Source organism: Hibiscus syriacus, unplaced genomic scaffold, assembly GCF_006381635.1.
Source record: "Hibiscus syriacus cultivar Baekdansim isolate YM2019G1 unplaced genomic scaffold, ASM638163v2 tig00110429_pilon, whole genome shotgun sequence".
NCBI classification, from domain to species: domain Eukaryota; kingdom Viridiplantae; phylum Streptophyta; class Magnoliopsida; order Malvales; family Malvaceae; genus Hibiscus; species Hibiscus syriacus.
Window position 1 is genome coordinate 11275631 of NW_024062733.1, and position 12644 is coordinate 11288274.

General features: G+C 40.0%; 1 protein-coding gene across 1 annotated transcript; it reads left to right on the forward strand.

Annotated features, from left to right (window-relative positions):
• Positions 1 to 364: 364 nt before the first annotated feature.
• LOC120125050 lies at positions 365 to 7000 on the forward strand (the record flags this gene model as incomplete). Its single annotated transcript, XM_039143556.1, has 3 exons — positions 365 to 946; positions 2048 to 2719; positions 3644 to 7000. Coding segments are annotated over 3 exons (4611 nt in total), but the record flags the coding sequence as incomplete, so codon positions are not given.
• Between the last annotated feature and the right edge of the window lie 5644 nt (positions 7001 to 12644).

The following is a 12644-nucleotide window of genomic DNA, read 5'->3' on the forward strand; positions in this document are numbered from 1 at the left end:
TCAATTGCAGTTGCAAGATGATCTGAGGAAAATGCAAGAAGAGATGCTTAAGGCTCAAGAGGATATGTTGTCTAAGTTGGCAAATATGCTGGGAGGGAGAAATCCAGAGCACGGAAAGGCCCATGAGCAAACAAGTGAAGAACCACTTTACCCCCCAGGGTTTACCCCGGTACAGTCTCCGAATATCCAAGGAACATCTGTCCATACCAAAGTACACATAAATCCTGACGGCATTGCAGTGAATCCGCAACCTGGATCTTGTTCGCATCCCGAAGAAAGCCCATATCACCAGGTCCCGGACCTTGATGAAGAAGCAAAGAAGAGCGAAAACAAGTTGTTACAGGAGCAATATAAGCAGCTAGCAAATGAAGTACAAGCTATGAAAGAAGATACCAGCTTGTATGGTCTCGACGCTAAGGAACTGAGTTTAGTTCCTGATCTGGTCCTACCTCCCAAGTTCAAAACTCCTGACTTCGAGAAATACGACGGTACCCAATGCCCTTCTGCCCATATCACAATGTTCTGCAGGAAAATGACTGGTTACGTAGGGGACGACCAGCTGTTGATCCACTGTTTCCAGGAAAGCTTAGTAGGCTCAGCATTGCGATGGTATAATCAACTAAGGAGAGTTGATGTCAGGACATGGAAAGACCTGGCCAAATCTTTTCTCGACCAGTATAAACATGTGAAGGACGTCAGGCCTAACAGAATGGTGCTGCAAGCGATGGAGAAGAAGCATAGTGAAAGTTTCAGACAATATGCTCAGAGGTGGAGAGAGATAGCAGTACAAGTCCACCCACCGTTGGTAGAGGAAGAAACGAACCTACTTTTTGTTAATACCTTGAAGGCTCCATTTTTCTCACATTTTGTTGGTAATCCTTCTCGAAGTTTTGCTGATATAGTTACGGCGGGAGAAATGATTGAAATGGCGATCAAAAGCGGGAAGCTTGAGGGAGGAGATTCCAGCAAGAAACAACCGATGAGGAAGAAGGAAAACGAAGTCAACAAAATAAGGCAGTATGATTCCCATAATATCACAGTGTCCCGACCACAGGGAACGGTAGCATCACCCCAAATTGACAATAGGCAGGGGGCAAGAGATCCAAGGAGAGAGAGGCCTCAATTTGATCCGATTCCCATGACTTATAAGGAGTTATTCCACGAATTATATGATCGACATGTAGTCTCACCTTATCATGTGGACCCTATACAACCCCCGTATCCCAAGTGGTATGATGCTAGTGCTAAGTGCGAATACCATGCAGGGGTTTCCGGACATTCTATTGAAAATTGTCCCGCTTTCAAAAAGGTCGTCCAAGCTCTGAGACGAAGAAACGTCATCAACTTTGGTGACAGTGAACAGCCAAACATAGCCCAGAATCCATTGCCAAACCATGCAGGAGCCGGGATTAATGCAGTCGCTGAAGAGAAAGGAAAAACGACTGTAAAAAATGCTAGGGAGGTGATGTCACCCATGTCTTGGGTGTGGCGCCAAATGGTCAAGGTAGGACTATTAAAGACTAATCTGCCACGTGAACATTTCAATAACGAAGAGATGTGCCACTACCATAACTGCACAAAACACAGTATACAACAGTGTTCTGATTTCTTAGGGCTGGTACAAGAGATGATGGATAGTAAGGAAATCGAGTTCTTCAAAGAAGGGGCTGAGAAAGAAGAAGCGGAAGTTTACGCCTCTGAGGGATCATCCAAAGAGGTCTATAGTGCTAGTTGTCCCCTCGTCATTACTCCCAAGAATCGAGTGGCTGAGAAGGTAGCTCCAAAGGTGATTATTACGCCTCCCTCTCCGTTCCTGTACAAAGACAATAAACAGGTACCCTGGAGATATACTTGTCAAATAGGAGAGGTGACAAAGCAACAGGAAGAGGTAGATGAAGTGGGACACATGACCAGGAGTGGTAGATGTTATCACAAAGAACCTGAGAAAAAGATTGCTGTCGAGAAAGGAAAAAGTATCGATGTGCAGATAAGAGAAGATGAACCCATAGTCAATGAGCCAGTAACGGAGAATGAAGCGATGGAATTTTTAAAATTTCTGAAACATAGTGAATACAGTATTGTTGAGCAATTGCACAAGCTGCCTGCCCGTATTTCTGTCCTATCACTTCTTCTGAGTTCAGAGGCTCATCGCAACGCCCTGTTAAAAGTTTTAAACCAAACATTTGTCCCGAAGGAGATACCCACAGAAAAGCTGGACCGACTAGTTGCCAACATCCAGGCCGATAATTTTTTATCTTTTTCTGAGGACGAGATCCCCTCTGGGATGATTGGCAATCATAAGGCCCTACACATCACAGTTAGGTGCAAAGGGCATGTTCTATCCAGAGTACTGATAGATAACGGTTCGGCGTTAAATGTGATGCCCTTGGTGACCTTGAAAAAATTGCCAGTAGACAGCACCCTGATGAGAAGCTGTCAAAGTGTGGTTCGAGCTTTTGATGGAACGAAGAGAGAAGTTCTAGGCAAGATTGATATCCCTTTGACTATTGGCCCGGCGATATACGAAGTAGAGTTTCTTGTGATGGACATCATGCCTACATACAACTGTTTATTGGGAAGGCCCTGGATTCATCAGGCCGGTGCGGTTCCGTCAACGTTGCACCAAAAGATAAAATTTGCAATGGATGGGAGGCTTATATGCATTCATGCTGAGGAAGACATTATTGCTTCGGTTTCTACTACTGCTCCATACGTTGAAGTGGAAGAGCAAGCTGTTGAATGTTCTTTCAGATCGTTGGAATACGTCAATGCCATGTTTGCGGCAGAAGGAAAGAAGATCCCGAAGCCTAGATTGTCAAGCTGCACCAAAATGGGGCTTAAGCTGACTCTTGGAAGAGGAGCAAAAATTGGCAAAGGGTTTGGACGTCGGTTGCAAGGACTGGTAGGCCCAATCTACCCTGTAACTAAAAGAGACAGGTTCGGTTTAGGGTATCAGCCAACTTTAAAAGAAAGAATGAGAAGCATCAAGAAGATTCAGGAATTGAGAAAGGCAAGATTGACTGGTGAGGACCCAAGCTGGGAGCCCATGACATTCCCGCCATTGAGCATCATTTTCGTATCAGGAGGATATATGTTTCAAGGGACTTTGGAAAGCAGTAAAGGGATAGTTGAGAATGCCTTGGAGGACTTGGGCATTAATGTCATAACTGATGAGGAGTTCAAAGAAATGAGAGCTATGGGCATTTACCCTGCGCCACTGGGCTTTGTGTTGAACAACTGGACTGCGGAGGAATTGCCCGTAGTTTACAAATCTTTTGCAGAGTAATACACTGGAACTCTTCCCTATTGTTCATACCCTGGGACAGTAGGTGATTTGATGTAAAGGGTTAAGTTGTGTGTTTTTACTTGCTTTCAATAAAAGATGTGTTTTGTTAATTCCCGAATGGCAAACACTTCCTCATGCATTTTTGTTTGAATATACACATATATTATTTCTTTCTATTTGTTTATATGGGAAAAGATTCTCCCATATGTATATATGTATATATGTATATATCTTCTTTTTCGTTATCCTTTCAGGAACTCGGATATCAATAATACGAATGCTAATGACTCTGACCCGGAGATTGATTTCGAGATGCCCATATGTCAAGGGGAAATCGAAGGTTGTGATGAGGATGAGGGATGTGAACCACCCTCAGAATTACTAAAGATGGTGGAACAGGAAGATGAGCAGATCCTGCCTCACGAAGAGCTTACAGAGATCTTGAACCTGGGTACAGATGAGGATAGAAAGGAAATAAAGATTGGTACCACCCTGTCTACTGAAGGGAGGCAAAGCTTGATAGAATTACTTCAAGAGTTCAAGGATGTATTTGCTTGGTCATACGAGGACATGCCAGGGCTGGATACAGAATTGGTTGTCCATAAATTACCAATAAAGCCTGATTGCAAGCCCGTACAACAGAAACTGAGAAGAATGAGACCCGAGATGCTGCTCAAGATTAAAGAAGAAGTGAAGAAACAATTTGATGCTGGGTTTCTCACAGTGGCCAAATATCCTGAGTGGGTAGCAAATATTGTCCCAGTACCAAAGAAGGATGGGAAAGTACGAATGTGTGTCGACTATAGAGATCTGAATAGAGCTAGTCCAAAGGATAATTTTCCTTTGCCACATATAGATACGTTAGTGGACAATACTGCTGGAAATTCCTTATTCTCATTTATGGATGGTTTCTCCGGCTATAATCAAATTAAAATGTACCCTGAAGATATGGAGAAAACAACGTTTATCACTATGTGGGGGACGTTTTGCTATAAAGTCATGCCGTTTGGATTAAAGAATGCAGGGGCAACCTATCAGAGGGCCATGGTGACGTTGTTTCATGACATGATGCATAAAGAAATTGAAGTCTATGTCGATGATATGATTGTCAAAGCCAAGACGGAGGAGGAACATGTCGAGAATTTGAGGAAGCTCTTTCAAAGATTAAAGAAGTGCCAACTAAAACTTAACCCAAATAAGTGTACTTTTGGGGTGACATCGGGAAAACTGTTGGGATTCGTAGTGAGCCGAAAGGGAATCGAAATAGATCCCGATAAAGTAAAAGCCATTCAAGATTTGCCAGCCCCAAGAACACAGAAAGAGGTTCGAGGATTTTTGGGGAGATTAAATTACATCGCTCGGTTTATCTCGCAGCTGACCGAAAGATGTGATCCCATATTCCGCCTTCTTCGTAAGAATGATTCAGGAGAATGGAGTGAAGATTGCCGAGAGGCTTTTGAGGCAGTAAAGAGATATCTTTCGAATACTCCGATCCTAGCGCCACCTATCCCAGGAAAGCCTTTAATTCTTTACTTGTCCGTTTATGACAATTCAATGGGATGTGTGTTGGGGCAACATGATCAAACTGAGAAGAGGGAGAGGGCTATCTACTATCTCAGTAAGAAGTTCACTGAGTGTGAGGCCAGATACTCACCAATTGAAAAATTGTGTTGCGCTTTAGTGTGGGCTACCAGAAGACTTAGACAGTATATGTTGTATCATACTACCTGGCTCATATCTAAGCTGGACCCTTTAAAGTATCTAATGGGGGTACCTGCATTGTCTGGAAGGTTAGCCCGTTGGCAAATCCTGTTGTCCGAATTTGATATCCAGTATGTAAGCCAGAAGGCAGTTAAAGGGAGCGCCATAGCAGAATTCATTGCGAGTAGGGCTTCAGAAGAATATGAACAGTTGAATTTCGATTTCCCGGATGAGGATTTAATGGCTATCTCGGAGGAAGAAACAATTGCTCTTGCCGGTAAATACTGGAAGATGAACTTTGATGGTGCTTCAAACGCCTTGGGGCATGGGATTGGGGCAATCTTGGTCTCACCAAGTGAAGAGCATTATCCTTTTACCAGTCGGCTCAATTTTGATTGTACAAACAATATGGCTGAATATGAGGCTTGTGTTATGGGTCTTAGAGCAGCTATTGAACTCAAAGCAAAAATGCTGAAGGTATATGGGGATTCAGCTTTGGTAATTTACCAACTCAGAGGTGAATGGGAAACCAAAGATCCCAAACTTGTGGAATATCGTAAATTAGTTCTGGGACTTATTGAAGAATTTGAAGAAGTGACTTTTAATTACCTCCCCAGAGAAGAAAATCAAATGGCGGATGCCTTGGCTACTTTGGCAGCGGCCTTTAAGATGAACGAGCATTCAAATATGATGCCTATTGAGATGAAGGCTTATGAATATCCAGCCCACTGCTTTGACATTGAAGAAGAAGATGATGAAGGACCTTGGTACTATGATATCCTCCAGTATATAAGATATCAAAGTTACCCCGAACAGGCAACTGAGAATGACAAAAGGACCATTAGAAGAATGGCAGCAGGGTATGTGCTTAATGGTGAGATCTTATATAAGAAAAGCATGGATCAGGTCTTATTAAGGTGTGTGGACAATAAAGAAGCGAAAATGATTCTTGAAGAAGTACATGAAGGAATATGTGGCACCCATGCTAATGGGCATGTAATGGCCAGACAGATTATGAGATTTGGGTATTATTGGTCAACTATGGAGACTGATTGCATCAATTATGCCCGAAAGTGTCACAAGTGTCAGATTTATGGGGATAGAATGCACACCCCTCCTCATCCGTTGCATGTGATGACAGCTCCGTGGCCGTTTTCTATGTGGGGCATGGATGTTATTGGGCAAATTTTTCCAAAAGCGTCAAATGGTCATCGCTTCATTCTGGTAGCAATAGATTACTTCACCAAGTGGGTAGAAGCAGCTTCCTATGCAAGTGTCACCCAGTCAACGATATGTAGGTTCTTGAAGAAAGAAATCATCTGCCGATATGGCTTACCAGAGAGAATTATCTCTGACAATGCGTTGAACTTAAACAACAAGATGATGAAATCTGTATGTGAGCAATTCAAAATAAAGCATCATAATTCCACGGTTTATCGCCCAAAGATGAATGGGGCAGTGGAGGCGGCTAATAAGAACATTAAGAGGCTTATAGAGAAGATGACTGAAACTTATAAAGATTGGCATGAGAAGTTGCCATTTGCTCTGTTTGCCTATCGGACTTCTGTACGAACGTCTACTGGGGCAACTCCGTTTTCTCTAGTTTACGGGATGGAAGCTGTCCTCCCTATTGAAGTGGAAATTCCCTCGCTCCGGGTTTTATCAGAGGTGAAGCTAAATGAGGCAGAATGGGTACAGGCCAGATATGACCAATTGAATCTGATTGAAGAAAAGAGATTGAAGGCTATTTGTCACGGTCAGATATACCAGAAGCGGATGATACGAGCACATGATAAGAAGGTTCGCCCTCGAGAAATCCACGAAGGAGATTTGGCTCTCAGGAGGATATTGCCCATTCAAAAAGATTTCCGAGGGAAATGGATGCCCAAGTGGGAAGGACCCTATGTTGTCAAGAAAGTTTTTTCTGGGGGAGCTCTGGTCTTAACTGAGATGGATGGGTCTGAATTACCTCATCCAGTGAATTCTGACGCAGTTAAGAAGTATTTTGCTTGAAGAAAAAAGAAGAAGAAAAATGAGTGAAAATGAAAAAAGAAAAAATAAAAAAATGAAAAAATGGAAAAAAAGAAGGGTTCAAGATGAAAACTCGAAAAGGGCGTCTTGAAACCAAAGGAGGTCTCGAGTCGAAAACCTGCAAAGGGCGACTTGAGTTTTAAATTCAGAGTTCGTGCATGGTGGATAATCTGAATTGTTTTTGGAAGTAGGAAGAGCTCCTGACATGGGTAACGACAATGGCCATTGGGGTTGAGACCAAAGATCAATGAGTCTCGATGAGGACAACCAGAGGAGGAATTGAATGCACGTGAGATTCAATATTGGTTTATGGCATCCAATAATGGGAGATTTTGGGGCTCAGAAAGAGTTTCGCACTCTTAGGTGTCATCACCATTTTGGAGGTCCTTTTGACAGAAGCTACACTCGAGTCATTCTGACGGCGTGCCAGTTCAAAAGCATTTGTGTTATTGATATTTGAAGACACCTATCCTTTTGTTCTTTTCCGATTAAAAGTTTGTCATGTAGTTGCCTAAAAATTCTTCGCCATTTATATAAATAAAGAGATATTTTCCCTTCTTAATTTCCCTTTTACAAGCATCTAATCTTGAGAAAGTTAAAACGCATAGCTTAACTGGTTGTACATGAGATCATTTTGTATTATTATGCAAAAGGTTCTGGAAATGCATGTATTCTGAAGCTAGCAATGGTTTTACCCATAAGCTTGTATGGTTGGGAAAAGCTAAAACTTTGGAATTCATAGAAAATCACAGCCATTAATAGATGACCCAAGGATGTTGTCATTTATCAAGAAGATTGGTCAGGGTACTGGCAGGCCTCAAGAAAGAAAGAAGTCAAAGTCTTGTCAAGCCAAAAGTTATAGTATTGAGAGTATCAACTGGGGTGAACTGGTGAAATGCTCTATGCCCAAAGCGAAACCGAGTTCCACTGAAATCAAAGGGGATAGTATTCTTTCGAAGAAGAAAGTGGATTAAATTGCATACATCGTAGGCATGAATAGGATCATGACATTGCATGATTATTTTAAATGTTTGCAGATTTCCCAACGATAATCGAAGATTGATCGAGTCTTATACTCTCTGAAGAAATAGGGAGCAGACGCGATTGTTGAAGATTGTTCGAGTCTTATACTCTCTGAAAAAATAGGGAGCAGACACGATTGTTGAAAATTGTTCGAGTCTTATACTCTCTGCAGAAATATGGAGCAGACACGATGGATGAAGATTGTTCGAGTCTTGTACTCTCTGAAGAAATAGGGAGCAGACGCGATTGTTGAAGATTGTTCGAGTCTTATACTCTCTGCAGAAATAGGGAGCAGACACGATTGATGAAGATTGTTCGAGTCTTATACTCTCTGCGGAAATAGGGAGCAGACACGATTGATGAAGATTGTTCAAGTCTTATACTCTCTGAAAGAATGGGGAGCAGACACGATTGATGAAGATTGTTTGGGTCTTATACTCTCTGAAGAAATAGGGAGCAGACAAGATTTGTTGAAGATTGTTTGGGTCTTATACTCTCTGAGGAAATAGGGAGCATACACGATTGATGAAGATTCTTCAAGTTCCTACTCCCTAAGAAAGAGGGAACGAACCCGTTGACAGAAGATTGTTCGAGTTCTATACTCCCCGAAGAAAGAGGGAGTGAACTCGTTCGCAGAAAATTGTTCGAGTTCTATACTCCCTAAAAATGAGGGAGCGAGCTCGTTTTCCGAATATTTTTAAGTCCCACTATCCCGAAGTTGCGGAAACGGATTAATCTTTTGAATATTTCATGACCAGACAAATTTGTCCATCTATTGATCTTTGCTCTATTCTCGTTACACGACAATGAGCAAAGAGGGGCAGCTGTAGACGCTCAATTTGTCCGGGGTGTTATTCGTGTTTAATCGGGTTTTATTATTATTTTTATTGCAATTTCGGTTATTAGCATAAATTTGGTATTATGTAGTTATATATATATATATACGGATAAGTAATTAAATAGTTAAATAATTGAATAATTAAATATATAAAATATGCCCTAAATATTGCCATTTTTGTTACAGGCCGAACCAAACAATTAAAATACAACAGGCTCAAGCCCAAAGTAGCAGCCCATTTGAGGATACCCTAGACCCGTTAGGGTTTCCTGTCACCATCTCCATGCGCAGCTGAGCCTCCACCGTTGGATCTGGCTTCATGATCCAACGACTCTCAATCCTCCCAGAAGCCTCCACCGTTAGATCGGAGGTGATCCAACGGCTCCTAACGCACTCGGAACTCCAAGACAGCACGAACCAACCGGGTGCTACCCACGTGAAGTCTCTCGGGACTGTTCCCCATCGCCTGTGCCCAGGCTGCTCGCGCCCGTGACTTGCTCGCTCCAGATCCCTGCAAACACACCAAACGAGAACAGAAACAGAAAAGAAGAAAACTGGAAAGAAATCTATCAACTAGAAATATAAAGGAAAGGAAGGGGGTAAGGGAGAGCCCTCGGTCATCGGCAACGGAGAGGAACAAAAAAAAAGGGAAACACCAATCCCTCAGTCATAAGAAAACAACAGAGAATACAACCCAAAAAGAACACAAAAAAACGAAATACCCAGCAACCAGCAACCATAGAACACAAACCCAAGGCAAGACACTTACCCTTTCGATCCAGTAACTTTCGTCACTAGAAATCCACACCCCGTCTGCGATAAGGTAAAACCTTTTGCTTCCCGTTCATTTGGAGTCGTGCATGTCGGTTTTAGGTCTCGAGCTTTAGGGATTTGGAGGGTTCGGTGTAGATTTGGTCATATGTTGGCCGGGTAGTTGGATGGTGGCTCTCATCGGAGTCTTTTGGGGAAGGAAAAAGGTCGCGATGGCCGTGGTTTTTGTAGGTCTACTGGAGAGTGAAACAGAGTGGGATTCGAGGGTTTGGTTTGAGTCATGGGTTAGGGTCGCGTTTATTTTAGGAAGAGGTCTGCTTCGAGTTATCGTCGGGGCTTGTGTGGCTCCCCATCGGAGCCGTTGAGCGACGGAGGCCGCGGTGGCCTTCTGTTTCGCGTAGGGTTAGGCGAAGAGAGGAGAGGGATTTGAGGAAAACGGCAGGGTATCTGGCAAAGGTTGAGAGAAAACGGCTGAGAGTTGTTTAGGGTTGAGAATAAAATGAAGGCTAGGTTAGAAGATACCCTAATGTCTCATATGCTACCACGCCAAAACGGCGTCGCATCATGTAGGTTCAAAACGGCGGCATTTTGATGTTTAGGGGGAAACGGTGCGTTTTAGGGTTAGATGGTGTAGTATCTGTTTGGGTCCTCCCAATTTCAACCCGTTCTGTTACAGTCCCTAACCGAGATTTGTTGCAATTTTAATTTCGGCTCTTAATTTATAGCGCATCTTATTTTAGTCCAGTTACCTATGTTGGCCATTTTTGTGCAAATTTGACATTGGCTATGTAATTTCGGAAATGTGCATTGTGATCCTGTATGGCACTTTTGTAATATTATGCTTGCAGTGCATGGAAATGAATTTTTTATGAAATGAGCCTACTGTTTAGTTTCTTTATATTTTAACCCTTGTTTAACTTTTGATTAGTATGTTTAGTTTTGATTTTATTCATATTTAGTCACTTTTTAAAATATGTATATATCTATATATATTTTAATTTTGTAGTTTTTCATGTCATGTTTTTATTATTACATTTAAGTCATGTTTGTACATTATACGTTAACATGTGTGGTTTTTTTTTTTTTTTTTTTTTTTAAATTAAAATATATGTATATATTTTTTCTTTTGTACATGATATTTTAATCATAATATTTATTACTCTTTGCATGACATTCAATCAACATAATTTGCATGATAGCCTCACGTGAATAACTCGATCTAATCACATAATCGGAATTAAGGGTAATGCCCTTTTAATCTAAAATTATCAGAATGGCTTTTCTTAACTTACAGGAAAGTTGTTTTGACGATTTTAAATTAAAATGGTATCCCGTCAGTAACACCTAATTAAATTTGGATATATCATTGTAAAATTTGGGAGCGAAAGAAAAGAAAATATTCGACTATTTAAATTTTTCGAGAAAAGGTCGTTAGAACTGAACTAAAGATCTGGTCTCGATATTTTTAAATAATCGAATATCCTTTATCTTTCTAATGACTTGGTAATTTTAATTAAATCTGTTTTGTTCCTTTTCAATGTTTCAAATTTGCATTTTGTTGTCTTAAGGGATCATAAATCAAATTAAATTCGAACTTGTGAAATTCGTTGCAAAGACAATAATTAATCGACGAGGTACCGATTTAGGGCGTTGTGGGGGTGCTAATCCTTCCCCACGCGTAACCGACTCCCGAACTCAGATTTTGATAACGCAGACCTTAATTTGTCGTTTTAATTAAAATTAATTCTTATTTAAAATGACAATGTTTTTGGGTGCCCAATCACACCCTAATCAAAGATTGGTGGCGACTCCTCGAACCTTATATTTTTATCGTAAAGGAATTTCCAATTTTCTCGAAACGAGAGGTTTTCTAAAATCGCACTGTTTTTAATTAAAAATCCAATTGAAAAGATAATAACTAAAGATGATGCGGTTTTCCAAATCACCCTCGCCCCCGTTTAAAAAAATCGTTTCGACACTTATACATCTTATCATTTCATATTTTATAAAAATACTCAATTAGTCCATATCCAGATTGCCAATTTTTATTTCCCTTTTAACTTAATGGGTTTTTATTTTATTTTATTACAATGTATCATGTTTTAAAAATATTGGAGTTCTACTTTTATAATGTTGTATTTACATTTCATTTTATTTTCGTTACACAATGTATCATGATTTTAAAAGAAATTAAGTATCAATTATGATGGATTTTAAAAGTATATTTTGATTTGGTATGTATATTTGTAGACATCAATTTCGAGAAATAAGCACAAGTGAATTAAATTATTTTCATCGAGTCAATTATTTTAAAAATAGATTCACTCATTCTTTAATTCATAGAAATAAAAAGATCGTAATCTAAATTTTAGATTCAAATTTGTAAAAATTCCACCATTTTAGACAACATATAATCGAGGATATCAATTGTGGGCGATGTGGGGGTGCTTATCTTTTCCCACGCGTAACCGATTTACGATTCCTTAAAAATGAATCTTTGGTAAACGCAGACTAATTTTTGTCTTTTAAACGATTTTTCTTAAAATTGTTTTAAAAGACATATTTCAGGTATTCGACCTACTTGACTCAAAGGTCTATGGCAACTCCAATTCAATTTAAATTTCAAATTCATCAAAAATTCAAAATTTCTAAAATAAAGGCATAATTATTTTTTAAAAATTAAAAAATTATTATGACAATATCGATCGTGATTACTTTTATGATTTAATGTAATATTCTAAATTCGATAAACTTTTTAATTGAGTTAAAATGTTACATTATATGTTATAAGTTACAACAATTGCTTCGACACAGAAATTTGCCATTGCACGTAAGGCTCATACGATTTCTTATTATAGAAATTAGCTATTGCTCTAAATTCATTTTTACTACTTTGAAAGGAAATTAATATACAGAAAAGGCTTTCTTTAAACAATTTAGCAGCTCTTTTATTTTGACTCTTTTTATGACATAATAGATTTATATACATATGTA